The sequence below is a fragment of the Triturus cristatus genome, chromosome 7 (assembly GCF_964204655.1).
Source record: "Triturus cristatus chromosome 7, aTriCri1.1, whole genome shotgun sequence".
In the NCBI taxonomy this organism is placed as follows: domain Eukaryota; kingdom Metazoa; phylum Chordata; class Amphibia; order Caudata; family Salamandridae; genus Triturus; species Triturus cristatus.
This window is the reverse complement of record NC_140590.1, coordinates 140,701,249-140,727,448: the sequence shown is the minus strand read 5'-3', so window position 1 is coordinate 140,727,448 and position 26,200 is coordinate 140,701,249. Positions and strand designations below refer to the sequence as shown.

Here is a 26,200-nt window from a genome sequence, read left to right as displayed (position 1 = left end):
AGAGAAAGAGAGAGAGAGAGCGACAGAGAGGGAGAGATATGGTGGCAGACTGAGGCGTAGCAGATTTTTATGGCCTCTGGTTGGGCTTGTGAGATCTGGTGGTATACATTGTTTGATTTGATTAAAATCTCTAAACCTGACAAAATTGTGACAAATTCGAGGGAGGCTTTGTCTTTCCCACAATGATGCTGTAGCTTTGACTCAGTCTTTGACTTGATGTTTCAGTGGATCATTGAAGATTTCTGTGTTTAGGTAATTAAGGGCCTGATTATAAATTTGGCTTTCCAATGGACTGCCAAACCCACAGTGGCAGGGCAGCAACCACCTCAACCAGCTGTCCGGCCACTGTATTATGACTTTGATCCTTGGTGGTCTTGCAGTGTCCCGCAATATGCTGCTGGTGTCGCTGCTACACTGCCAAGCATATTCCAAGTTTCCTCACTGGTACAGTTTTCATGGCTTGGATTTAATAGTCCATGCCTTGCAGGAACGCGCTTTGGCGATCCCACAATGGTGCATCTCTAAGGCTCTACCATGAGCCTTACAACGGCACCCAAGGGACTGCCACTGCAGGACTGCCACTGCATGCATGCCACAGCAGGACCCCCCACCAGATTTGAACTTGTAATCCGGTGGGCAGTGTGCGGATGACTTTGGTGGTGTGACATTGGGCGCTGACGTTGCGGCCTGCTGCCACTCCGTCAAAGTCATAATCAGGCCCAAAGTCTTCATCACCTACAATGTTAAAATACCTGCAGTTGATGGTTTATGGATTGTGGATCTTACAAACCAAGCATGACTTCTCAGGCTGGTGAGCTTGCAACCAATGGCTAGCACAGGCTTACCAGGTCCAGGCAAGCTATCAGCAGGCTGACTCTTGGATTCAGAATGTCACCTGTGTAGTTCTTTAGGCTTGTACAGTGATCAGCACCCCAGTCTCCTTGGTACCAGGGGCTCCAGCAGACGGCATTAAAATCACTCCACCCATCTATTCAGGGTAGGTATTACCCCTCGATTCAGGGTAGGTATTCAGAAAGTTGGTTTGTATCACCTTTCTTAATTCTTTTATCACAGACTTTGTTTTCCAAATGAACCTTATATTTCTGCAATGACAATTATTAAATTAAAGCTAAAATAACCTTAGCCCTGTTTCATTGCCAGGATCATGATGTCTTTCATTAAGTCCCATCCTGAGCGAGTATACTGATGAAACCCCATGCGGCGTGCATCATCTCATAAGTGAACTTTAACATATTATAATTTGTCTATTCAGGAATCCCAACAAACTCAAAGCTCACCAGAGTCACAGCTTCAGGAAGAAGGAACTCAGTGTGAGGTAAGTTGTGGACTCCGACATTCGCCTATTTTACACGTAAATGTTTGCATTTCGTAAGGGTAGTGAGCTGTAGTTGGTCAATGTAAGAAAGCCTGGCAGTCTAAGGAGATAGTGGGGTCACAGAGAAGATTGCAAGTGCTGTTGCTCAGCTCCTTGAAGCCTTGTCCCAAAGGCACACTAAAGATATCTCTAAAGTGTCATTGTCTCACCCTACAGCAGTGTGGAGTGAGCTCAAGACTGCACTTCTGTTTTAGAGTTGGGTGCTCCGGAGAAGTATTCGACAGGTCAGCTTCCTCCAATATACTATTGCTTGGATGGATGGTTTGCTGGTGGATTCACACAATAGTTCACAATATTTTAACCCATTTACACCCAGTAAGTTCACCAGCTCTCAGGTAAGAGGGTGGCTGATTGAGAATGTAGTATTCCTTCTTTCCTTGTAATTCCCGATTTGCATGGAATCACCAGGACCAATGATAGGGCCAAGGAGTGTTAAATACATAATTTTCAAAATAAAAAAATAAATACAGTTCTATCCATTATGAAACAGATTTACAAGCCCCTTGCGCCACTTTTGCGTCACTTTTCCCATGTTAAAAGTGACGCAAAAGTGGCGCAAGGGGCTTGTAAATCTGCCCCTATGTGTTTTGCTCAATGGGGTGGTTTGATAGTATGAAAGTGTATTAAAACTATTGTTAATAAGCAACAAGTGATCCAAAAACTATGAACAACATCAACATTACATTAAAAAGTATAGGACCTCAAATACTCCTGTTGCAAAAACTGAGAAAAAATTCCTGAAGCCTGTTTCTCAAAAATTATGAGACATCTACAGAATAAAAAAGACACTGTATAGCTAGAGTCAGAGTCAAAGAACATGGTTCTACAAATTATAGGACCAATAAGTCCATAACCTAAATTAAAAGTATTTCATTGACTTTTCTCATTTGATGAAGAACTTAGCAGACAACATGGCGACACACAAGCGTGCTCTTAGGGCCTGATTAGGATGGAAATCGGGACCGCCCGACAGGCTGTTGACATTCCTGACATAGGCATTACAATGCGACCACCACCATGGCGGTCGCAATGCCTGTATTTTGTATTGCGGCGGGTGCTGCTGGCTGCAGCAACCGCCACAAGACCTAAAGGGGTCACTTTTCATATCCCTGCACTACGTGGCAGACACCATGCAGTGTCTGCCACATGGCAAAGGGACATGTAGGGAGGCACCATAGGTGCTCCCCAGTGCCCACATCAGAGGGCCGGGTGGTAAGGGGGCCTATGGGCCCCCAATGTCCCTTTCCGCCAGCCTTTCTATGGCAGGTGAACTGCCATGAAATGGCTGGCGGGGAGGGACATCGTAATCCCCATGGCAGTGCCTGGTAGGCACCGCCTCCATTGCACTGATTGCAAAGCCCATCAGATGTGTGGCGGTCGATGTTTCCGACCGCCATCACACCGCCCACCATCCTAATGTGGCGGGTGGTAAAAGGTGGCGGTCTCACCGCCATCGTAATCATCCCCTTATTATCTTCTACACCTAAAAATGAGGAACCTCCCTCGAGGGGCATCTAGAAATAACTACAGCTGCATGCAGTACCATACAAGCAATCTTCAATGTATCATAATTTGTCTGTTCAGGAATCACAACAAACTTGGAGCTCACAGCCTAAGGAAGAAATGCAGCGTGAAATAAGTTGTAAATTTACGTGTGGATCCTCAATATCGATGGCACAATTTTCGTAATACGTAATATCAAGTTCATAGCATTATGGTTTTTATTCTATTGAAGTATTAAATATGAAAGGTAAGTAAATTGATTTTCATTTTATAATAAGGTTTATTACATTTACATTGTGAATAGAATATTGTTTTTAGATTTTTTTGTTAATGTTCAACTTACTTGATTATTGTTTTTTTCAAATGTCCATTCATTTTCTGAAATATTGTCCTCTATTGGCTGTTTTTATAAGTTTGGTTTAGCTTAATATTTTTTTAACTAATTTATAAATATAATGTTTTTTGGGTTGTTAGGTACTATACGGGATTTTGGGTCGTAGTGGTTTAAATTAATGTATTACAATAATTTTTTTCATTGACCATATTCTATTATTTGTTATAATTTAAACACATTTTACCAATATATTTTTAAGTTTAAGCTAATTTATTTTTTAGCATTTTGGGTCTATAGAGGTTTTGGGTGAGAAGTGTTTACTACAATATTTTTATATTCTTTTGAAGTTAACTACATTGTATATATTTTTGTTTATGGGCCCGATTCACAGAACTAACTTAAGACAAAATTCTAAATTTACTACCATTTTGGTATTAACAGAAGGCACTTATACTTTTGGTATTCACAGAATGGATTTACGACTACTAACTTTACGTTCGCACTCAGGCCGGAATTCCCGCACCCTGAGCGGGAATTCCGTTCCCAAGCCGGAATCTCCGCCCCCGGGCCAAAATCTCCGCTCCCGGTCCGGAATCGGAGATTCACGCACTGTGGGCGATGATAATTTCCCTCAAGGGTAAACCCCTGGCCAAGTGCCTACCATCCCCCACCATGCATCAGCTGACACACTGCAGACAATCCCAGCCCTGCAGCGTGTATGAATGCAGAGCAGACACACACAAAACATATCAACATGTCACTGAATGTGTTTGTTGCTCTGCCCCTTGTCATGCGGCAAAACTACTTGAGGAGGAGGAGGAGGAGAGCAGAGAGGATCTTCAGACAGAGCATCAACGTATTTGGAATGTCCAGCCAAGATGTCGGGCCAGGTACCGTTTCCCTCCAGAAGTCCTCTTGGAGATGGTATGTGAGTGGGAGCAGGAACTTGACTCTGTGACATGCTGCTCCCATGCCATTCAGGCATATCTCAAGATCCTTTCTGCTCTCCATTTCTTTGCCATTGGGTCATTCCAAAGGGTCTCCAGTGACCATGTGGGCATTTACCAGGCAAGCCAGTCGCGTTGCCTGCATCAGGTACCGAGATGCATCACTGCTAGAGCCCACAACCACATACAACTTCCTACCCATACCACCGTCAATGTCCCCCCGTCCATTGGACCACACTGTTTCCCCCATACTCCTCGTGTGTCCCGAACCCATGTGGTGCCTGTTCCTTTACCGACCAACCGTGTGCCTGCACAGACTCAGAGGATCTGGACATTGTGGTAGTAGAGGATGACCAGAAGGACACTTTTTGACTGAATCATCTTTGTGGACAAATATTTTCTTTTCCCCTTGTAAATAGACTGGATTCCCTGACGCTCCCTGAAGTGTTATATTTTTGTTGCCCCACCCCAATGCAAGTTCCCTTCTCAATTTGCATTAAGATCATCAATTATATTCATTTCTCCCTTCCGAACGGACGGTTGTTCTTCTAATCATTCATAAATATCTTTGAAGGATCCTACTTACTTTAACTTGTTTGACTTCATTGTGAATGTCTGGTACAGAAAATGGGCACGTATTTGGTGAGTCATCTGCTATGCATATTGTTAGAAATGGGAATTCTGGCTGGCTAAGGCGTGCGCCAAAGCGGGGAAAGGACACAGGCCCCTCTGGCCCAGTAAATAATTATGCAAAACGTTGGAGCAGCCCGCAATGGTGGGTCCGCTCATGGAGAAGAGGCACTGTTGCCTTACACAGCACGGGCCCCTCTGGACCCTCTATGCACACATAATAACGGTGGAGCGGCCCGCTCTCTGGCGGGACCGCTTGGGATCTGGGCCTCGACCGGCACCACCCCGCCCCCTCGAGCCCTCACTCACCGGCTCTGGGGGCAGGACTCTGGTCCAGCTTCTGCTTCTCCTGTTCACCCGGACCCCTTCCTGGGACCCGGGACTTCTCTCTTCTGCTGGTACCACGGGGCTCTCCCTCAGGCATGGGAGCCTCGCGTCACCACTTCCCTGGTTGGCTGCACATCTTCACCCGGGCCCTCTACGGGGACCCGGGACTCCTCTGCTCTTGATGGCCGGCACCGGCGCGGGGCTTCCCTCGCTCACGGGAGCCCCGCGCTGCTCTAGGCAGCCTCTTTTTTGTGTGGTGGGGGCAGGCACCGACAATGTGCCTCGCGCCCCCTCCGCCTGCATCCCACTCACCACGGCTCCTCTCCTCTAGCGGGGGCGTGCGTGGGACTTCCCTCAGAAACCGGAAGTCCCGCCCGCCGCCAGGCACTACGGTGCCTGACTTCCTCCAGGCCACGGCGGTGAAATGCGGGGTGGGGTCCCGTCCTTAAATTAAAGCAAGCCGGGCAGGCAGCATGCGGGGTGGGCACCCGCCATGGAACAAATCCACTGTGGCCATGACGCGGGGTGGGCACCCGCCAGGACATCGGGAACAGCGGGGGAATCCCTATGTCGGGATTCCTTCGACGATGATCGCAGCCCAGCGCTGCCAGGAGCAAAGCGCCCAGCAGAGAGTGAAGGAAAGCACTCACCAGGCGCTAGGGATAGAGGCACAAAGTCCTTAAGAACACCTCAATAAAGCAAAAGGTCCCAGCCAAAGATATCCTCAAAGGTGCTGGAGGATCCCTAAGCAAGGCAAAAGGGTCCCAAGAAGTCCTCCAGGCATCCAGGGGCAGGGCAGGGCCCAGGGAGACAAGCCTTTCCCTGAGCCCCAGCAGCAGCACGCCCCTGGTAGATTAAAGTCCACAAACAAGAAAATGTGTATGGGGTCACAGCCCCTTCTTTTATACAGCATTATCCTTTGTTCTGCATCTGTAGGGCAAGGGGAGAACCAGATACAACTGGTTCAGGAGCACTTTGTTTTTCTCAGCTCCCCTCTCTATTCACAGGACAGGTCAGGGACATCAGACGCACCACATGAGGTGGAGCCAGCATTGTGAATGGAAGGCCCAGCCCCATTCAGGTCCCAGGTGCAACTCCTCCCTCCCATCTAGATGCAGATCTCTCCATTCACCACCGGGCAGACTCACCCTGGCTCCTGGAATTCTCCAGCCCTCTCAGCTCCTGTCAATCACAAGCCAGACAGGCATTTCACATCACACAGCACACAGACATGCCAACTTCTAGAAGTGGCACTTCTCCACCAGTCACAATAAATCTGTGCACACCATTGCGCAGCATTTATTCTCACGAGTTCGCACATACCAAACTCGCCCCTGCACTCCTCTCACATCAGGAACTACCATGGACACACATATCCCCCATACATTCCTATGGGAGGGCAGGCCAGTCTCACTAAATGTATCAGAGAGCGCACACACTTTACACTGGGACACAGTACTAACGTGCCTAGAGGCCTAAAACTAAAAACACTACATAGGGAAAAAGGCCAGGATAAATGCAAAAAGTTTAGGGGTGAACCTGCCAAAAGGGCCAGGTCCAACACACATTATGGCTTGTTGCAATGATGGGTTACACTTGTAACTGTGTCACACAGACACATACCTCCTCACATCTCTAGGCCACCTACATCGTTATACAGGACATGATACACAACAGAATCTTACTTAGGAAGCTTTACTTTTTCTTGACACATATTCACAGTGGTCAATTTGTTTTTGGGATGTTGTCAATGGCGATCATGCTTGTGATATCGCAATTTCGGAGGTGATGATCGATGTGAGGGATCAGGTATGGCTTGTCGCCTACATGTAGGTGAGTGTTGTCCATGTGCCTGTACAGGGTGATCTACATGTGCAGGGACAGATGGTGTAGGTACAGTTGGTATTTGTGCCTGGACAAGGGCTAGTTGTGCAGGTGGTGCCAGTGCCCATTCAGGGGGTGGTGGTGGTTGTACAGGTTCAAGCAGTGCCCGTTCAGGGGTTGGTGGTGGTTGTGCAGGTGGTGGGAGTGCCTGTTCAGGGCGCCGGTGTGGATGTGTACCTTTGCTGTGGTCCTGTGCAGTTGGTGGTACAGGTGTGTGGATGTGCTGTCCTGCAGGCAGATATGATGGCTCCACCTCCCTGCGTTGACCATGAAGGGAGACTTTGGATCACTTTCAGCATGCCCTCCATCATCTTCATGGCCAAGGCATGGTGTCTTGCACTCTCTTCCCATTGGATGGATATCATGTCTCTCATATTCCTGGGCATGTCCTGCCAAGTTCTATCCATCCTCTCCAAAACATGGCTCAGTCTGTCCACCACCTGAGGGAATTGAAGCATGTCCTGACAGGGTAGCCCCTATGGCACGAATGTTCTGACTCACATCTGTCTGCTGTTGGAAGAAGTCCTGCTTCTAATGGCCACCATAGCCAGGTGCAGGGCCTCTCTGCAGGTGTCGTCCATGGATGGCTCTGGCTGAATGTGTCAATAGGTGAGAAGAGAGAAAAGTAACCAAATGGGACATGTACATGTGGAACTTGTCAGGCATTTCCCCATATCTTCTGCATGCTAACAGTGTTGGAAAGTACTTCCGCAGACGGGGCAGGTAGGAGCAGTGGGGCATTGGGGATGTAATGGCGTGGCAGGGTGGGAAATGAGCAACGGAATATGTGAATGACATATTTTGATCTGAGGATTCTCTCACCTTCTGCTTTGTGATTTTGGCTGGCACAGGGTTAGTTACTTCTTGGATAAATTGTGGCAGATTTACAAGCCCCTTGCAAAATGTTTACACCGCAGTTGGGTCACTTCTGTGACACAGCGGTAGCGTAAACCATGATCCACGTTGCGACTAATTTACAACGTGATGCATCTATGGAGATGCGTCACGTTGTAAAGCCCTGCACAACATTAAACCTGCGTCAGGTTTAATTTAAGCAGGGTGGGTGTTCCTTTGGGAACTGCCTCGTAAAAGTGACGCAGTGAAATCTACAAGATTTCACTGAATCACTTTTCAGAGGCCGCTGCGACGAAACCATACGCATGCTTGAAGCAGACATAAGGAGTGGCGCAGGTCGTTAGGTATGGGCGGTCCATGAACATTGTTGGAGTTGCGTAGCACTTGCGACACAATTCCAGCAAAGCGCCGCCCTTACGCCATCAGATCCGACACACATCTATCTATCCCTGCGCCACGGTGCGCCGCATTGTAAATGCGATGCATACATGGTGGCACAAGGGTGGAATTGCGTGTCGCATAGGTACTGGCGCATCCCTGCTAACATGCAGGGATGCGCCAGTCCTTGTAAATCTGCCCCCTTGTATTTTCCCAATTCATTTGTCAGTTGATTTTCATATGCTCCGCGACCCTTATTTTTTTGACTGACTCAGCCGCATCTGGATGAGTGGAAAGGGCACTTTGTCAATTACTACTTAGCAGGGTTAGGTTTATACGGCAGCAATACTGTGGCCATGATTTTAATAGTGGGAGAGGGATTTGCCATTTCTAATTCAAAGGATTCTGGTGCAACATACAGAGGGTAACACATGAGTCTCTGACTGAATATATTTTTATATACACTTTGGACAACTTCCTTACTCACAATGGCAGTGCAACACAGACAATCTTTTCATACACTTTTCCTTGTCATCCCATTTACCTGGTACCACGTTGCGGATATCACTCACAGGCAGCCCAAGGATCATGTGGGGGTAGATTGTGGTGAGGATATCCTACTTTAGTGGGGTGAGACGGAGGCAGGGTCCAGAGTGTGGGGCAGGGAGGATCCTGTACTTTTCATCTTGCCACTTTTTCTTGATGTCCTGGACTGTGCGCCCCTCCTCCCCCAAAGCTGTGGCTAATTGCTGCCATAGAACTGCCTTCTGTGTGCCACTGGTGCAGTAAGGTGGAAGACCATATACGCGTTTGTGGTGCCTCACTATGAACTCCACAAGCATGGTGGTCTCCTCAGTAGTAAAGTTCTTCTTCCTCCTCATTTGTTCCATTTTCCTCTGGTGATGTACTGCGATTGTAAACACGAACTGTCTGTGGCCAAACCTGTTCCTCCAATGTGTGCTGCTTTTATATGTTTTGTGGTGCTGGTCTTGCAGTTATTGTTAATTGACTTCAGCTGGAACGTGGTGAGGGATGGTAGGCACTTGGAACGTTCATCACGCCAAAATGGAGGTATTACGACACAAAATCAGGAATTCCCGCCTGGAAGTGGAGATTCCGGCCCGGGAGCGGAGATTCGAGCTCGGGAGCAGAATTGCCGTTCCGGGAATTCCGGCCCAAGTGCATACGTAAAGTTAGTAGTCGTAAATCCATTCTGTGAATACCAAAAGATGCAAGTGCATTCTGTGAATACCAAAAGTAGTAAGTGCTTCTGTGAATACCAAAAGTAGTAAGTACGTTCTGTGAATACCAAAAGTAGTAAGTTTAGGATTTTGTCTTAAGTTGCTTCTGAATCGGGCCCATGTGTTTATTGCTCAGGTTGTTGAGTTTTGTAGGGGCTTGGGGTAGATGAAATTTTAAAAAGAATGTATTAGAATTTTTTGCTTCAAATATTTGTGTATTCTTCCATTTAAACATTTTTGAAATAGCATTATTATAATTTTTATAAAAATGCATTATTATATATTTTAATTATCTATAGTTGTATTTCTTTTAAAGGTTTTATTTTTAATCAATGTTATTTTGCTACATTTTTTTACATTAATAAATAATATTTTGCTGTTATGTTATTGTTTATACTTTTTCTCAATGTACTCAAATTTCATGTTTTCTTCAGTGTTAATTAGTTCGTAGTGTGAACAGTAAATAGGACCCCAAAGACGGGCATTTTCTACAATTCGGTTTATTTTGCATTGTGAATACTTCATACGCCCCACCCCCCAATTCCAATAATTCAATACTTTCACCAGTGTTTCTCAGTCTGGAGTGGGAATAGTAATTTAGACCTCACAGCCCAACCGCAGTAAAGTTCAGCACTTTACCAAATGCTGCATAGTTTGGAGTGGGAATAGTAAATGTGGCCTCACTGAGTAAAACATCATCCACAATGTTGCTTATTTTTGAGTGGTAATAGTAACTCTGAACCATTTGATCCAACATATATCTATGAATATAAATTCTAAATTTGAACCCATTTCCATATATGCATTTTTCCCAATGTTACTTGAATTGAAGTTAGAATGGTAAATCTGCACCATCCCCACCCCCAAAATAGATGCACTTTCCCCAACTTTAGTCAATCTAGAGTTTGAATAGAAAGTCTGACCTCCCCTCAGATATATGTTAAGTTATTACAAATTAAAATATATTAAACAGATGCTTTTGTAGATTCATAAGAACATTTTTTATTTATGATTGCATTTATATGTGTTTGTTGATAAATAGATGTTTACAAAAAATATTTTTATTGATTCATATTTTGTAAATATTTTTATGTGCAAAACGTTAATTATTTGTGGGTTATGTGTAATTTAAAAGACCTATTTTTAAAGGATTTTAATTAAATGCACTTAATATTTTTAAATTAAATATATCAATATTTGTTATGCTATATTTTTGTTCTTGATATTTTTGTGAATTCTAAGGATAATTTTAAAACTCAATATTATTGTAATCTATATTTGTGTATTGAATATTTTTTAGCTTTCAATATTTTTGTGAAATAATATTTTGGAAAAAATACTTTTTTATGTTAATTGTAACTTTAAGGTTTACAATATTTCTGTAATTATTATTTTGACCTCAGCGTATTAGTAAATTAATATTTTTGTAGTTGATATTCAGGACTACCATGGTATAATCAAATAGCCTGACCAACATTTTATTTATGCCAGTGTGATTTCGGAAATTTTACTTTAAACTTGTTTCACAAAATTCCTGCAATTACACCATTATGCCACTTTGTATAATTATGTACCATTTGCTGCAAAAATGTACCATAAATGCACAAATTGCTTTAAAAGTTTACCACGAGTGCATGGAAGCAACAGAACGCAAGTAGCTGTTATTTGCGGTGCTTTTCTTTCTTGTACTATTCTTTAAGCGCAAAATGCATCTTTGCGTCAAGAATTTAAGCGAGGATGCATTTCAGGCTGCAATAAAGCATACAATGACAAATTTGCTTTTCAAGTAATTACTTATAATTTTGTGTCACTTTGCCAAAAGTTTGCATAATTACACAAAAGCAAATTACATGAATTTGCAAATCTTTATATTCTAACATATTCACATTTTACACATGAAAGGTTTGTATCTCACTGGGAGAGCTGAGTACTATTTGGTCAGTGTAAGAAATCAGTCTGACAGTTTATGGGTTTGCCAGCAAAATCTTTAGCTTTCAGGTGGTAATGGGACCGAAATCTGTTAGATGAATTGTTTAAAGCAACAGGAGATATATAGCTTTTACCATTATAAAGTAAGGCCAAGGGCTCATATTGTATCATGGAAGTCTCTGAAAATGAATGTTAATCTAAAGAGCCAAAAACCATGAACAATATTCACACAATGTTAAAATCTACCAGAATTCAAATACAACAGTTACAATAACGGTAGTTAAACTTAAATGAAGTCTGTTGATCTGGAAAATGGAAAGCTATCCCTTGAGTTAGAAAAGAAATTGAGAAGATTGGGTCACAGCCATAAAACATGAGGCTGCTATTTCTAGGACAAGAATAGTAGACCCTAAATAATGGAGACTTAATTGACTGACAAAAGAACAGAGCAGACAATGTGGCCATACACAAGCGTGCTCTTTTTGTCTTCCCATTTGTAAAACCATAACATAGCTCCCTATGCACCTATCCTGAAGAAACCATGCACAGCATGCAGTACCTCATAGGTGAATTTTTACATATCATATTTTTTTATTCAGGAGCCAAAACAGACGCGAAGTGCCCCAAAATCAGAGCCCCAGGAAGAGGAACTGCAGCGTGAGGTAAGTTGTGCAGTTAAACATATTCATATTTTAAACACGAAGTTTCAAATTCCTAAGGGGAATAGGCAGGGATTGGTTAATCTTAGAACTCTGCCTGGCAGTCTCAGCGTGTGGAGTGGTCAATAACTCATTTGTCACAAAAACACACTAAGTATATCTGTCAAGTATCCTTGTCTTAACCTTCAACAAGTGGAGTGAGCTCAAGGTTCAGTTCTGTTTTAGAGTCGGGTCCTCCTGAGAAGTTTTCTGAAGATCATCATCCTTCACTGTGCCATTTCTAGCGTGGGTGGTACACTGGTGGATTCTCCGCCTGATGTATTACTTCATCTGTAGATCAGAGAGTTTTCCATTATAAAACAGCTCAAAATCAAGAATAACACAGCTGATTCCCACTGTAATTCACAATAATGTGGCCCATTCACAACCAGTAATTTCTCCAGCCCTCAGGTCGGAGAATGTTTGGGGGGAGACAGCTCTCTTTGTAACTCTCAGTTTAGCTGAAAGCACCTGGATCAGTGACAGGGCAAAAGAGTGTTGGATGAGTTTATTTGGGAAAAAAAACAGAAGAAATACTGTTTTAACCAATTGAGTTATGTTCAGTGAGGTCATTTGATAGCACAGATGTCTATAAAAACTATTGTTAATAAGATGTCATAATGTGTCCATTTAGGAAACACAACAAAATCAGAGCACACCAGAGTCACAGCCCCAGGAAGAAGAACCTCAACCTGAAGTAAGTTGTGCATTCAAACATATCTATCTATACACACAAATGGTCATATAAAGGTCATTAAAGGCCCACTCCAGAGTTTTAGGGTCTGAGCCAAAGGTGAGGGCCTTTAACAAGGGAGCGTACCTTTAATGGCCGGTATAGCCCAACTACGGCGGGCTCTAAAGCTATTAGAACATTTCACCCGATTAGGACAGAATGTACTAATTAGTAAAAAGGCCTCACGGAGCCTGGGAGTGTTCAAATCCCCTCGGCTCGGAAGCCTTTGTTTGCAGCTGTGAATGTTCTACAGCTAAGAGCACGCGCAGAGCCACAGCTGTTAGCTTTTGAACATTTACAGCACGAATTGTGAAAATAGGCTGAAGTTCAGCCCCTGGTTCCCCCGGCTTAGCTGAACTGCTTTTTATAGTTAGCCAATCCAGGAAGACACAGAAGCTGAGCATAATTCATCCCTTCCTCCATCTGAATCCCTAGTACCACTGAGCTACGGGAGGAAGGTAGGGACCCTGCCATAAAAAAGATAGGCAGAAAGGCAAGAAAGGGGCCCTAAAGAGATCAATTTTGCCCACGGGTGTGTGTGCATTGGAGCACGTGTTGTGCCCCCTCTGCTTGGTCTGTCGTGCATGCACTGTGTGCCATGCACAACATAGTGCAAGATATGTGCACCTGGCGCCGCAATGTCGGCAGCATGTGCTGCAGGCTCTCTATGAGCGGAAACCGTTGAATGACATTACCATGCCTTCCTTCACCACGCATGTCTTTACATCCCACATTTCACAACGCATACCACTACCACGCATGTACATTCATTCACATTACAAACACCTTCCCCACTCATTCCACCACCACACATACTTTTACCACGCTTACTGCCTCTGAAAAGTTCCATCACATTGTAACACTGCCACCTACTGTTGAAAATATATACATTAACTCTTAATAAAAAAAATTATTCCATTTGTCGTTTACACATTTGTTAGTAATTGAACATGTTATATTTTTGGAAGGAGACCCCCTCAAGCCCCCTTTTTTAATTATCCTCAAGTGCGTGGTTTTGTCTTGAAATGTAAAGACTTGTGTGCCAACAGTCTTTATGATCTAAAAAATGCAAGGAAAATGTACTACGAAGTAAAAACTTCAGAGTAAACGCTGTTTCCCAGATGAAACATGCCGCTGCCATAACACCACTGCCGCAATACTGCCAGCCCTGCGTTAATACTGTAATGCGGCGGTCAGGATCCTGCCGGCTTGGCGGTGTTCTCCTGACCACGGCTACGCCGGTCCTATTGGGCCCTAAAGAAAAAACTGAAAGGTAATAACCTACTAAGTGGGGAGGTAACGTATTTTAAGACATCTGTGGAACACAGAGTGGTTAGCCACTGATCTCAATGAAGGGAGAATCATGTACCAAGCTTTGGGAATGATTACCACAAACTTTTGGCCACCAGCTTGGGTTCCTTTGAATCTGGGAGTGATGATTAGATTGTCCTTAGTGGACCAGAGATGACGAATTGGGCTGTAAGGCCTGAAATGTTTTTAGAAATAGGCTGGATCCTTAGCATTGAGTGAATGATGACTTAAACAGAGAAAATTGATTACGCAGTGCTTATGAACTCATATTTAGTCAGGAATTTAAGATGGACAGAGATGATTGCATTTTAGTCCATGCACTCATCTAGCCACCATATTTTGAATGAGCTGAAGTTAGAGGGATAAATAACAAATGTAGAGGATTACAGCACTCTAGTCAGGAGATAGCAAGAGCATGAATCACTGATTTATGAGAACTCGAAGAAAGAGGGGATTAAGCCTTGCAGAGAATCCATAGCAGCCGAAAGCAGACCACTGTCATTAGATAGCACATTTCAAAACATATTTGATAAATGTATGTAGTTGAAGCTGGGGCTGGGGAAGATTCAAGATCCTAGGGCCACAAAGTAAATGTTCATGGTAAAGTTTTAACAAAAGGCAGTAGTTCTGATTTGTCTGAATTCAAACCGAGGGAAGTGAAAGTCCACCAATGCAAGATTGTGCACTTAAACACCTAACCTAGCCTCCTTGCAGATGTTGTATCAGCTGTGAATTGTCTATGTATATAAATAAAGTGAAGCTGAAGGATTGAATCAAAGTAGCGATGTGGGACAGCTTCAGTGTTAAAAAGGACGGAACTGAGGGCTGATTTCTGGTGCACCACCCAGTGTAATGCTTTGAAAAGCCAGCCCCAAGAGACTACTGCCAAGGTCCTCCAATCAGAAAAGAAGAGAGACATTTTATATATTTCCTGAGATGCCTACTGCTACTAACAGTGCCAACAGGATTGAGTGTTTGACTGTCTAAAACAGTGTTTAAAAATGAGTGACTCATCTCCTCCCTTGCCAGGTGTCATCTCAGTGTCATTACTTGCTGAAATTAGGACTAGAGTTGGAAAGAGGTATGGAAATCTGTTAAAATGTAGTATGCTTCAATATAGGCAGAAAGCAGACTTTTGTTAGAACTTGCTATGATCTTTACTGGATAAAGAAGATAGATTAGGCTAGCCTGTAATTGGCCAAAACGGGAGGATCTGCAGAGAGTTTCTTTAGTAAGGGCAGAACTAAGACAGATTACCAGATGTGAGAGAGAGAGAGATTGCAAAGATTTGAGAACTGGGCTGAGCTCTTTTTCTATTGTACACAATATAGGTCTAAAGGGGACCCAAAAGAGATGGCTACCATTTTTCGTCTGACAAAGCATTCTGTCACAGTTTAAAAGTTTCTGAGGTTCCCTGTGGGTAGTAATAATAGGAGTTAGGGAACCAAGCACAGTGTTTTTCAATGACTAACATAAATCAGCCGTAAATGTGTGGCAATACCATGCACAGGCATACAAATTTCTGAAACCATTATTAGCATGCATCACATCTCTCAACATATTTCAAGATGTGGATCAGAGTCATACTGGTCAATGTTGGTTATGACATTGCCTAACCTCAATTGTTTCTAGAATAAGTGCCATTAATCATAATTAACCTGTCTGGAATCCTTCCCCGTTGTCCCTGGTCTTACCATGTTCATGAGGATAATCTCTGGTCTCATAAAAAGGGGTGCTCAAATATGCAGCATCTGTCCATGCCGCGTCTCTATCGAACCAGATTGGGTGGTGTTGCCTTCCTCCAGTTCTTAGCAATGCCACATTTTCCTTGTATTAATCCCAGTCTCAATAGGGTGGTCTCAGACCTTGTGAATCCTTCGTCTACTAGTATGTTGAGTCAGGCATGTTTTTGACTCAAACCTAGATCGAAAAGCTAAGATTTTATTTAAATTTCCATTTGGAAGAAATAAGATGGTAAATAACTGATTAGATGCCTTTTAAGCTCCCACAACACCCTTGCTACAGAGTCACACTAAATATATCTGAAAAGTTTCCTTGTCTCTCCCTTCACCAGTTTGGAGTGTGGTACTCTGGAGAAGTATTTAGCAACCCTGCTCCCACCACTATACTATTGCTTGGGTGGCAGCCAACTGGTAGAGTCTCATTCAGATTTATTAATTTGTTCACAAATTTACGGCACCATCACAGGTCCCTTATGAATTACATTTTGGTATTCCGATACTGGTTTTCAATAAGGTGTGTGTGGAGGGAGAGGCCTTGGTATTCCAAATTTTCCCATGAGGATTCCTTGAGGAAATGGCCCATACACACCAAGAGACTTCTGTATCTTCCAGCAGGTGAAAAGATAGGGCAGGTTATAAGGCATATCCACTTTCTTTGTAACTCACAATTGAGCTAGAAACACCAATACATGTAAGAGACACAACCAATGTTAGATGAACTGACAAAAAAGGAAAATTATACCATTATCCAATTTCAATCAAGGTTATTGTGATCATCTGATATAATAGACGTCTATGAAAACTAATGCTATTCAGGTATGTGATTTTAGATTTTCAAAAACTACAGACAAAATGAAAATCACAATAAAAACTGCAGGACCTCAAATACCTGGGGAAATGAAGTCTATGCAGATATCCAGGGGGTTAGGAAAAGCACAGTGTAGTCTGGGTCAGAGTTAATTAGAATGGATCTATTATTTGCGAAAGGGTACACGCCAATCAATAAACACTAGAAAGAAGAGCTACCTCATTGCAATTCCAATTCCTGGTTGTCTTATCTCACTAAATGACCAATCAACTTCAAGGGCAATGCAAGGCAAGGCAAAGGTTTAATTCAGATTTACAAAGCCATGCAAGGGGCTATTTGCATCACCTTGTGTGAATTTGTAAAGACATGTAATGCATCTTCCTTCCTCTTCAATATTTCCTTTTCTTGCAGAACACATCACACATAGAAAGAGGAAAATGCTTTTTTGTAATGTTTTTGTGCAGGAAGGCACGAAAACAATACTGCCCATAGCACAAGCACTCCTACACTATGGTGAAAGAGTGCCTGTGTTGGTGCTAGGCAACACAGAAAGCATCTGCCAAGAAGAGAGCATAAGTGTGAAAAATATCTGCTCTTTCATGCAAAGTGGCTCAACGGGTTCCCTTGCTTTGCTGCGTTGCATGAAATAATAGTAAATGTGTCCCTTATTCTTGACCAGTTCTTCAACAGTCGAAGCGGACTACTCAGAACAGACCTTCTTTTCTATACCATCCATGCTAATGCTTGGTTATTCACCTTCCGAAAAGATCTGATTGTATCAAAATCCCAGGATATCCACTATGAGAAAAGTCTAACCATTAATTTCTCCCAAACCTCACAGACGCTATTACCATTTCCACATATACAAATCGCATGATCCAGTCCCTAGACCTCGCTTTACAAATACACATAACATAGCATAATACCCCTGCACCTCTGTCCCCCATGTCAAGTTCATCAAATTCACAAGATAGGCCTGCATTCCCCTCGATCTCCACCTAATCACTCCTTTCCTCATATATCTTGCTCCAATTCTGTCCCCAATGTCATGTCCCCATTTCCCAAGCTTACTAAACCTGCCCCTCCTCCCCTCTTCCTCTGACCTCACTCCTCGGACTCTCCCCCAGTGTTTCTATTAGTTTGTTTGCCATTTCCTTGGAGTCCTCCTTAATAACCCTGCCAACTTGAATCTTACTCCAATTTCACACCCTCTCCATGAACTCAACATGCATACTCATTTTCTCTTCACCCTCAATAAAATAAGGTCAAACTATATTGAGGTGAAGCTTAACGTTCTCCACATCGAACTCAAATGCCCCTGCCAATTGCTCTCTCTCTAAGTGAGCAACTTCCCTTTCTTTGACCACAACGTGCTCTCACTCCTGCTGTTACCAATAGATGCATCCCTCGATGACACGAGCTTTCACATTGGCCACATCCCTCACAATGACAATGGGCATAGTTCCAAAAGATCCACCCATGATCTCTCAAATAATACTAATGAGAATCTACTCATCTCCTATAACAATGAGGCCAAACCCCCCGATATACCAGTAACACTATATTAAGATGTGCACATCCCATCGAGTCAACCCTATCCCACCAATCCTCTAAGAAATATGTGAATCATAAAAACCTCACCTGCATCCTGATCCACTCATCCATGATCTCAATACTGCATCCTGCAAATTGAAGTGTCTAAGCCTCAACTGCAGATCTGCATCCAAACATAACCATGAAAGTGGAGATGTAAATTGGGGAATTTTAAACCTACTATTCATCATGGCAATCTGGCTCTCAGACTGATCACAAACTGACCTGGACTCCATTTGCCTCTCAGCTATGCAATGACAAATGCAGATCGAAAAGGTAAACTCGGTTGAGGAGTTGTGGTCATCCACAAAATGTCAATGCAGAGTAAACCTCTTATGACAATCCTACTGTCATCTGAACTAAACTGAACGTGTTCCTACAATAATACAAAACATCTATGACCCTCCTGATAACTCATCATTTGTAGAAGCAATATTCAAGTTCATTGCAGTACACGGCTGCTCCACCTCATCCCCATTTTTCTAGTAGACTTCAACCCCCATTGGAGAAATTGCCATGAACAAGTGGCTGCTAACTAAATGGAAAACGTAATCACCAAAAATGGCCTGCAACAAGCTTGCTCAAGTGCTACTTGCTCTAAAGGTAACATACTCAATTGGATCATCACAAAAAAAGAAGTCTCAAAACAGGCTGCCCCATCAGTCAACTCATTTGCACTAAATCAACTATCTGGTGCCAAACCAAAAAAACCAAAAGTATGGTTCAAAAATATGAACCACTAAGCCCAATAAAACAACATATCACCATAACTGAGCTTCATTATGCTCAACCAAACAATTATGCTTCTCCATCCAACCTGACTCAATCCTACTTGAAGTTACAAAGGGAGATGGCAATATTGAAACATAAAAGAATAGTAACAAAAAGCCCCGCAAACTAGTTTTCAAGAGTTTTGAAGAAAGTGAATCCCTCAAGCTTCATGACTTGGTTTTTAATCTTTGCAAACATTTTGAACTTTATGAATTATACAAGCTTTAAAAAAACGTTTTGTTAAAACAAACATTAAAGATCAGCGTTGCATGAGAAAAAAAGGGCAAAAACAGACTACAAGTGGCAACATTTACCTGGAAAAGTCTTCAGCAAAAACGTTTTCAGCTTGACACATTTACTACAAGTGAGGCTGTGCAGATTTCCCTATATCTCCAGAAATGATACACCTTGAATAATCAGCAGAAATTGATAGCAAAAATGCAGTGAATAAAGTAATAGAAAATGTAAACATTGTTGCCTTTTTGTCAGTATTTAGCAATTGGGCCCCAGAAAGGCAGAGAAGATCTCTATCACTGAGGACAAGGGGTCTTACCACCATCTTCCCAAATAACTAGGAGGAGAAACTTCCTCAAGAAACAGGAGTCAGAATCAGCCAGCATCACTAACACATGAGGCTCAAACTAGCAACCTCCTTTTATCTCTGGGACTCTGGCATCTAAGCTTCTCACCCAAATGCCCCTAAGATACAGTAGTCCACAGGTGGGATGTTGTGTAGTGGGTGGCTGTGCAATAGTACACCTGCTTTAGCTCTTACAGACATAGCCCTGCAACATCTGGGTGGTGCCCTGAAAGGTAAAAGACCGATATAGGCCCTTCTGCATTTGTCTTTGCAACGGGAACCTCTTTTTCCAACATCTGTTCAGGAAACTACAAGGGCCTCTGACACCCAACAGGTGTCACACATGCAAAGGGCCTGCTGTAGCTGTGTAAGTATGCATATCAGATTTTCTCTGGTACCACAGGGCTGTGAGTCTATGTGACCACTTCTGTGTTATCTGGTAAAGGTCTGCAATTAAAAGTCAGCATATTTTAAGCTGGTAATATGCCCATTTATAACTTTCCGCTCCTCTCCCACTCTAATGCTTAGAAAGGCTGAAAATCTTTTTTTGTTTACCAAAATGTCAGCCACAAGCACCTTATCATGCCCTGCTTTTTGTTTTTAGAAGTTCCAGAATGCAAAAAATAAGAACAGGACAGGATGAGCTGCCAACCACTTGACACCTCCCTGACATCACCCTGTGCATACCCACTGCACATCGACATGTGCATCCTGTTACACATCACCACGTGTCCCACTGCCTAGCTCATTGCACCCCTTCTGTGCCTCTGTACTCTTTAGCCTTCTGCACTCCTGATATACAATGCACAGCACATCACCTAGTGCACCGCTGCGGTGCACTTATGTACCCTCAGTGCACAATATTCTGTACTCCCAATGTACAATACACAGCACATCCCCTAGTGCACCGCTGCGGTGCACTTAGGTACCCCGAGTGTACAATATTCTGTACTCCCAAAGTACAATACACAGCACATCCCCTAGAGCACCGCTGCGGTGCACTTATATGCCCCCATTGCACAATAATCTGCACTCCCAATGTAAAATACACAGCACATCCCCCAGTGCACAATATTCTGTACTCACTCCCTTGTGCTACCCATACACATCGCTTAGTACCTTCTTCTGCACATTAATCTCCACAGAGATGCTGAAGGAAGGATGCAGGGATGCTCTGAGTATACTCCCTGAGAAACAAGAAAAAACTGGATCAAAACCCTGCCAGTAGAGTATCTGAGCTCTATGTAAGGGAAGTCTGCTTCTCCTGCACATGCTATCACTTTTCTGTGTCTTTTCTGTGTGTTGTTGTGCAGAGCTCAGCTGTAACTGTTCTGAGATTGGGAGCACAGGGGACCGCTGCCTCAGTTGTGTGTTTCCTGTGTGTGAGGGGAACATGAATTGTCTGTATGTGTGAGAGCATCCAGTAATTCTGCCCATGATGTATGGTGTGCTGTGTATGTTTATCAGTATGTGTATGGTATAGTACACACATAGACAAAGGGCAGCGGAGCACTGTACATGGTCAAAGACAAAGGGCAGCGGAGCACTGTACATGGTCAATGAAAATAATAAAATGAGCAAGTAATATCAAAGGAAGATGGGTTGTAGACAGTTGATGTACTGTGATGTAGTCTTATTTAATGAGATGAGTATTCAATTCTTTCCTAAATTGAAGCAGTGTTGTGTGTGTGTGTGCACATGTGTGTGTGTGTGTGTGTGTGTGTGTGTGTGTGCATGTCTTCACGTGTGTCTGTGTGTAGGTGTAAGTGCACAAGGAAATGTTGTAGTGCTGCTCCCTATTCTGACGCGGCCTCTGTTTTTGAGGAAAAGTTATTCTGTCGATATCCTTGCTCCACTATTGCTATTGTGTTATCTTACAGGATAATTTAAAACGCTGTGTTCAGTGTTAAGAAGGACAATTGTTATTACATCAAAGGGAGTAGTTTGGGAAGAAGGAGATTCTAAATGGATTTAAGAGGTTAAGGTGAAGGGCACTTGTTGGACTTGGCCCTTTTTGCAGGGTCATCCCTGAACTTTTTGCCTTCCTCCTGTATTTTCTCTGACCTGCTTTTGCTGGTTTTATGACTCTGGGCACTTTACCACTGCTGATCAGTGCTAAAGTGCATATGCTCTCCCTATTGTAAATTGATGTATGGATTAGTGATTCCATGATTGGCTACTTTGGTTTACCTGTCAGACCCTAGTACAGTGCACCAGGAGTGCCCAGGGCTGGTAATCCAAATGCTGCTGGTGGGCTTGCAGCACTGGTTGTGCCACCCACAGAAGCAGGCTGTAAAAGTGTGTCTAAGGCTTGCCATTGCAGAGCCTGTGTGCAGTCTGGTACTGCCATGCTGACTGGGCAAGTGCACCCACTTGCCAGTCCCTAAACCTTCCATTTTCTTCATATCAGAACACCCCTATGGTAGGCCCAAGGGCAGGGTGCATTGTAAGTATAAGTAGGACAAGCCCTGGTGTGTGTGGCATGTCCTAATAGTGATTTACATCCATTTTCGTTTTTCACTATTGCAAGGCTACCTGTTCCCCATAGACCAGAATGGGCAGTTTGATTATTACATCTTATAATCCTAACCGACTCAGGGAACAAGGTAGAAATTCGAGTTTAGTATGCCTGAACTCAGAATGATAAAATACATGTTTTAGTGAAGTTGGTTTTAACATTCTGTGTTTGAAAATACCACTTTTAGAAAGTAGGTATTTTCTTGTGTAACCATCCAAACTTGCCTCTGCTAGGTTGTGTATTCCTTGTCTGGAGTTTGAGTGACAGGGGCTGGGGGATTCCAGGAGACAGGGTGAGTCAGCACAAGGCTGAATAGAGAGATCTTCATCTAGATGGGTGGGAGGAGTTGCACCTGGGACCTGAATAGGGCTGTGCTTTCCCTCCACAATGCTGTCTCCACCTCCTGTGATGCGTCTGATGTCTCTGCCCTGCACTCTGAAAGGAAAGAAGGAGTCTTTTCAACAAAGTGCTCTAGGACTGACCAGAACTGGTTTGGACTAGGCAGAGGCCTCTCTGCCTTCAGAGAACAAAGAGAAACTGGGTATAAATATTGGGACCCAAGCCCAAGAACTTTAGATCACTTTGGGAAACAAGAAGAAACCTTTGCTGAGGAGAGGAACCAGAGAGACTGAGGAAAGACTATCCCTAAGCTGAAGTGCTGCTTGGGGATTGGCCTGCAGTGGTTGCCTGACTGCCAAAGAAAGAGAAAGGAACTTTGTACTTTATTCAACTTGTGAAGGATCTCCCAGGGCTTGAGCAAAGAGCTTGCCTCCTGCTGAAGTCTCAGGGACAACAGACTTCAACCACCAGCTCCCCAAGAGTTCTTTGCCTGCAGCTGTATTGGGGCCTTCTGAGGGACTGCGTGTCGCAATGAGCTGGAAGCGTGACTCACGAAGAAGAAGCATGGCGCTGCCTCAGCCGCTGCCATCTCATCACTGAACAAGGGTGTCGCCGTTGTAGCTATCGCATCGCATCGTAAGAAACGTCTCGTAACATTGAAGAAGCGTGCGCTGCCGCAGCCGCTGCCGTCGCATCACTGAACAAGGGTGTCGCTGCTGCAGCTGTCGCATTGAGCCAAAACGTCTTGCAACACCGGAGAAGCGTGCCGCAGCCGCTGTCATCGCATAACTGAACAAGGGTGTCGCCGCTGCAGCTGTCGCATCAAGCTAAAGCATCTCGCATCACTGGAGAAGCATGCCGCCGCCATAGCCGCTGCCGTCGCATCACTGAACAAGGGTGTCGCCGCTGCAGCTGTCGCATCGAACCGAAGCGTCTCGCATCATCGAAGAAGAGTGTCACCTCCATAGCCACTGTCGTCGCATCACAGAAAAAGGGTGTCGCCGCTGCAGCTGTCGCATCAAGTCAAGACGTCTCACATCATCAGAGAAGCGTGTCGCAGGAACTGTCGCGGCTCAGAAGAATCGTTGAGTTGCCGCACGGCCATCGGGTGTGCACGCATCATGTCACATCAAGAAGAAGACGCCATCTTTGTTTCATTGCACTGGATCTTCATCTCATCACGGCATTGCAGGCCGCATCTCCAAAGAAGCGCAGTACGAAACCGACGCATCACCGTTCCTGCGTGTAAGGATCCGATGCATCACCTTCCCTGCAACACTTTCGTTGTATAGCGTTACGCATCCAAAGGTACATTAACTCAAAGTGTCGCATTTTAACATCTAAAGAGAGCTAAGCTAATTCTACCATTTTAAGTACAGTATTGTGGATTTTTGTCGTTTGTGGTCTTGTGTTAAATCTATATAAAGAATACTTATTTTTGATATAAAACTTTTGTTGTGTCCATCTGTAGTGTTGTCACTTGATTACTGTATGTGTTCACAAATGCTTTACACACCACCTCTGAGATAAGCCTGTCTGCTCGTGCCAAGCTACCAAGGGGGTGAGCAGGGGTTATTTTAGGAGTGTACCCCCTTACCCTGACTAGACGCAAGGGTCCCTATTTGTCAAAGGTACCTACCTCTGCCAACTGGAGACCCCCAAATCTAACAGTACTCCTCAGAGTAAATGCTAAAACAGAGTAAGCACATGTGTATGGTAACACAAACTCGCGCATCCTTAGACAATTTTTCAACCAAACTCACCAACTAACACATTGATGTACTAACCTGTATACACAATCTCAGGAGAGTACTTTTAATTTAATTCAGCAAACTGGGAATAACTGCTGGCACAACAGCTGCTGAACCTCACATCGTTCTTTATCTCCTTTTTCTGTACATCATAAGGTGATTAATTCATGTCTTTTCCCTTCACTCATTAATGTCTCTTTGAGAGCAATGTCCTGCTTTCTCTTTCCAGCAGAGGGTGCAACCTTCCTTCCATTTGACCTCTTTTATTCAAATCCAGGCTGGTTTCCATATGGTTCCTGAGAAAGGATAAGTTCAACAATTGGACCAACCAGCGCAAACCATGGCTTTCTCCTTCTCTGTGCACCCCCTTCCAAAAGATCCCTTTTACTTCCCCTCTTTGCCCTGTTTCACACTTGTTTGGGAAAGGAGAAAGGCAGCAATCAGGGCATCCACTGGAAACCCTGGCCTTCTCCCTGCCTGCTGGGAAGGCTGGGGTTTTTATAGTAATGGACACGCATAAGTACCAGATTGGATCCCCTGAAGGAATGGCAGGTGAACATATCTCACATCACATAGCTGAGACTTCTCTCGCCAACTCTGAGTCTCTGTTGATTGCAGAAGCCAGCCTCTTGCACTGCCCTTAGCCACTATTGCACCAACCGTGGGAATTGGCCAAAAATAAGGGTAAAAGATCATTATTCATACAATAGCAGTGTGTTGTCTCTGGAGTTCTGCTTGTAGGACTGGTCCTTTGTCCACACAATTATGGTGTATTGACCTCAAGAGTCCTTCTTGTAGAACTGGTCCTTTATCTTTACAATGGTGTTGTATTGACTGGTCCAAAAGCCGGTGGCATGTTGACTCTGGAGTATTTCATATAGGGCTAGTCAACGACAAATCCTTCCCTTTCCTGCATCTTGGGCCTAAGCATGCCACAATTACCCTTTTGCCAATTCCCAGAATCAGAAAATTGCTTTCTAAATAACTATTTGACTTTAACCTGATTTTAGAAATATTTCTAAAATCAAATATGATTCACTCACACAATGACTATTTTCAAGTAATCTTAACTTTTCTGAAAGTTATGTTATTATTCCTGTTATGTTATTAAAACAATAAATAATGTAAAAGCCTTTGCGTTGTTTATGTTAGTGTGCTTTTATTATCTCAATATCAATAGACAAATTGGTGAGAATACTGGAAAATCCTAATGCTGCATGCAATATCTAATAAGCAAATATTAACATATCATAATTGTTCTATGTAGGAATCAGAGCCAACTCAGAGCTCTGAAGAGGAAGAGAAAAATGAAAAAACGCAAAAGGTAAGCTATCAATACACATTTACTTAGATTCTGAGCTCAGTGCAAGAAACCTACCTGGAGGATTGAGAGCACTTTATCACTTCTAAATATCTATGCTGAAGCGCCCTCAACTCTATGGCACCAAAGACATTCTGATGGAATTGAAGATTTCTTCTTGGTAAGCAGGAGTCAGATAGCCAGTTCATGTAGGTTAACAGATTATAGGTTTATTGAGGATAGTAGGTTACAGGTGAAGCATCGCCGGATGTTCTTTGCACCTTGCAAATCAGTGCAAACTCAAGGCTCCACAACAATGGCATTGAGGAGTGGATTTACAAACATGAAGGTTTATTTGCAGAATAGCAAAGTTATAAACTCAAATTGTTCAAATTAGTCATAAATCAATATTCTCCTTATAAAGGCCTTCTTTGGTCTAATTCAAAGTGAATAGAAATCGCAAATACAAAGGCAAACTATTTATCTATCTGTGCAATGTGTGCATGCCCCTTCTGTTATATGAGCTTTGTATCCAAGCTCCAGCCTGGGTGCCCACCCTCCCCATATGTTCTAGCCCTGTGACGTTTGAATAAGAATTTCTGTGCTTCAGTTGATGTGTTCCCGAATGGCAA

The 26,200-nt window shown here is 43.5% G+C and overlaps 1 protein-coding gene across 1 annotated transcript in view; it reads left to right on the top strand.

Moving 5' to 3' along the window:
• The window catches only part of LOC146809052 (uncharacterized), a 477,319-nt gene that overhangs the window by 290,778 nt on the left and 160,341 nt on the right, over positions 1–26,200 (top strand). Inside the window, exons 16-19 of the mRNA XM_085614821.1 lie at positions 1,274–1,336; positions 12,024–12,086; positions 12,757–12,819; positions 25,536–25,592. Coding sequence (XP_085470947.1) covers positions 1,274–1,336; positions 12,024–12,086; positions 12,757–12,819; positions 25,536–25,592 — 246 coding nt within the window. The remainder of the gene's footprint in view (positions 1–1,273; positions 1,337–12,023; positions 12,087–12,756; positions 12,820–25,535; positions 25,593–26,200) is intronic.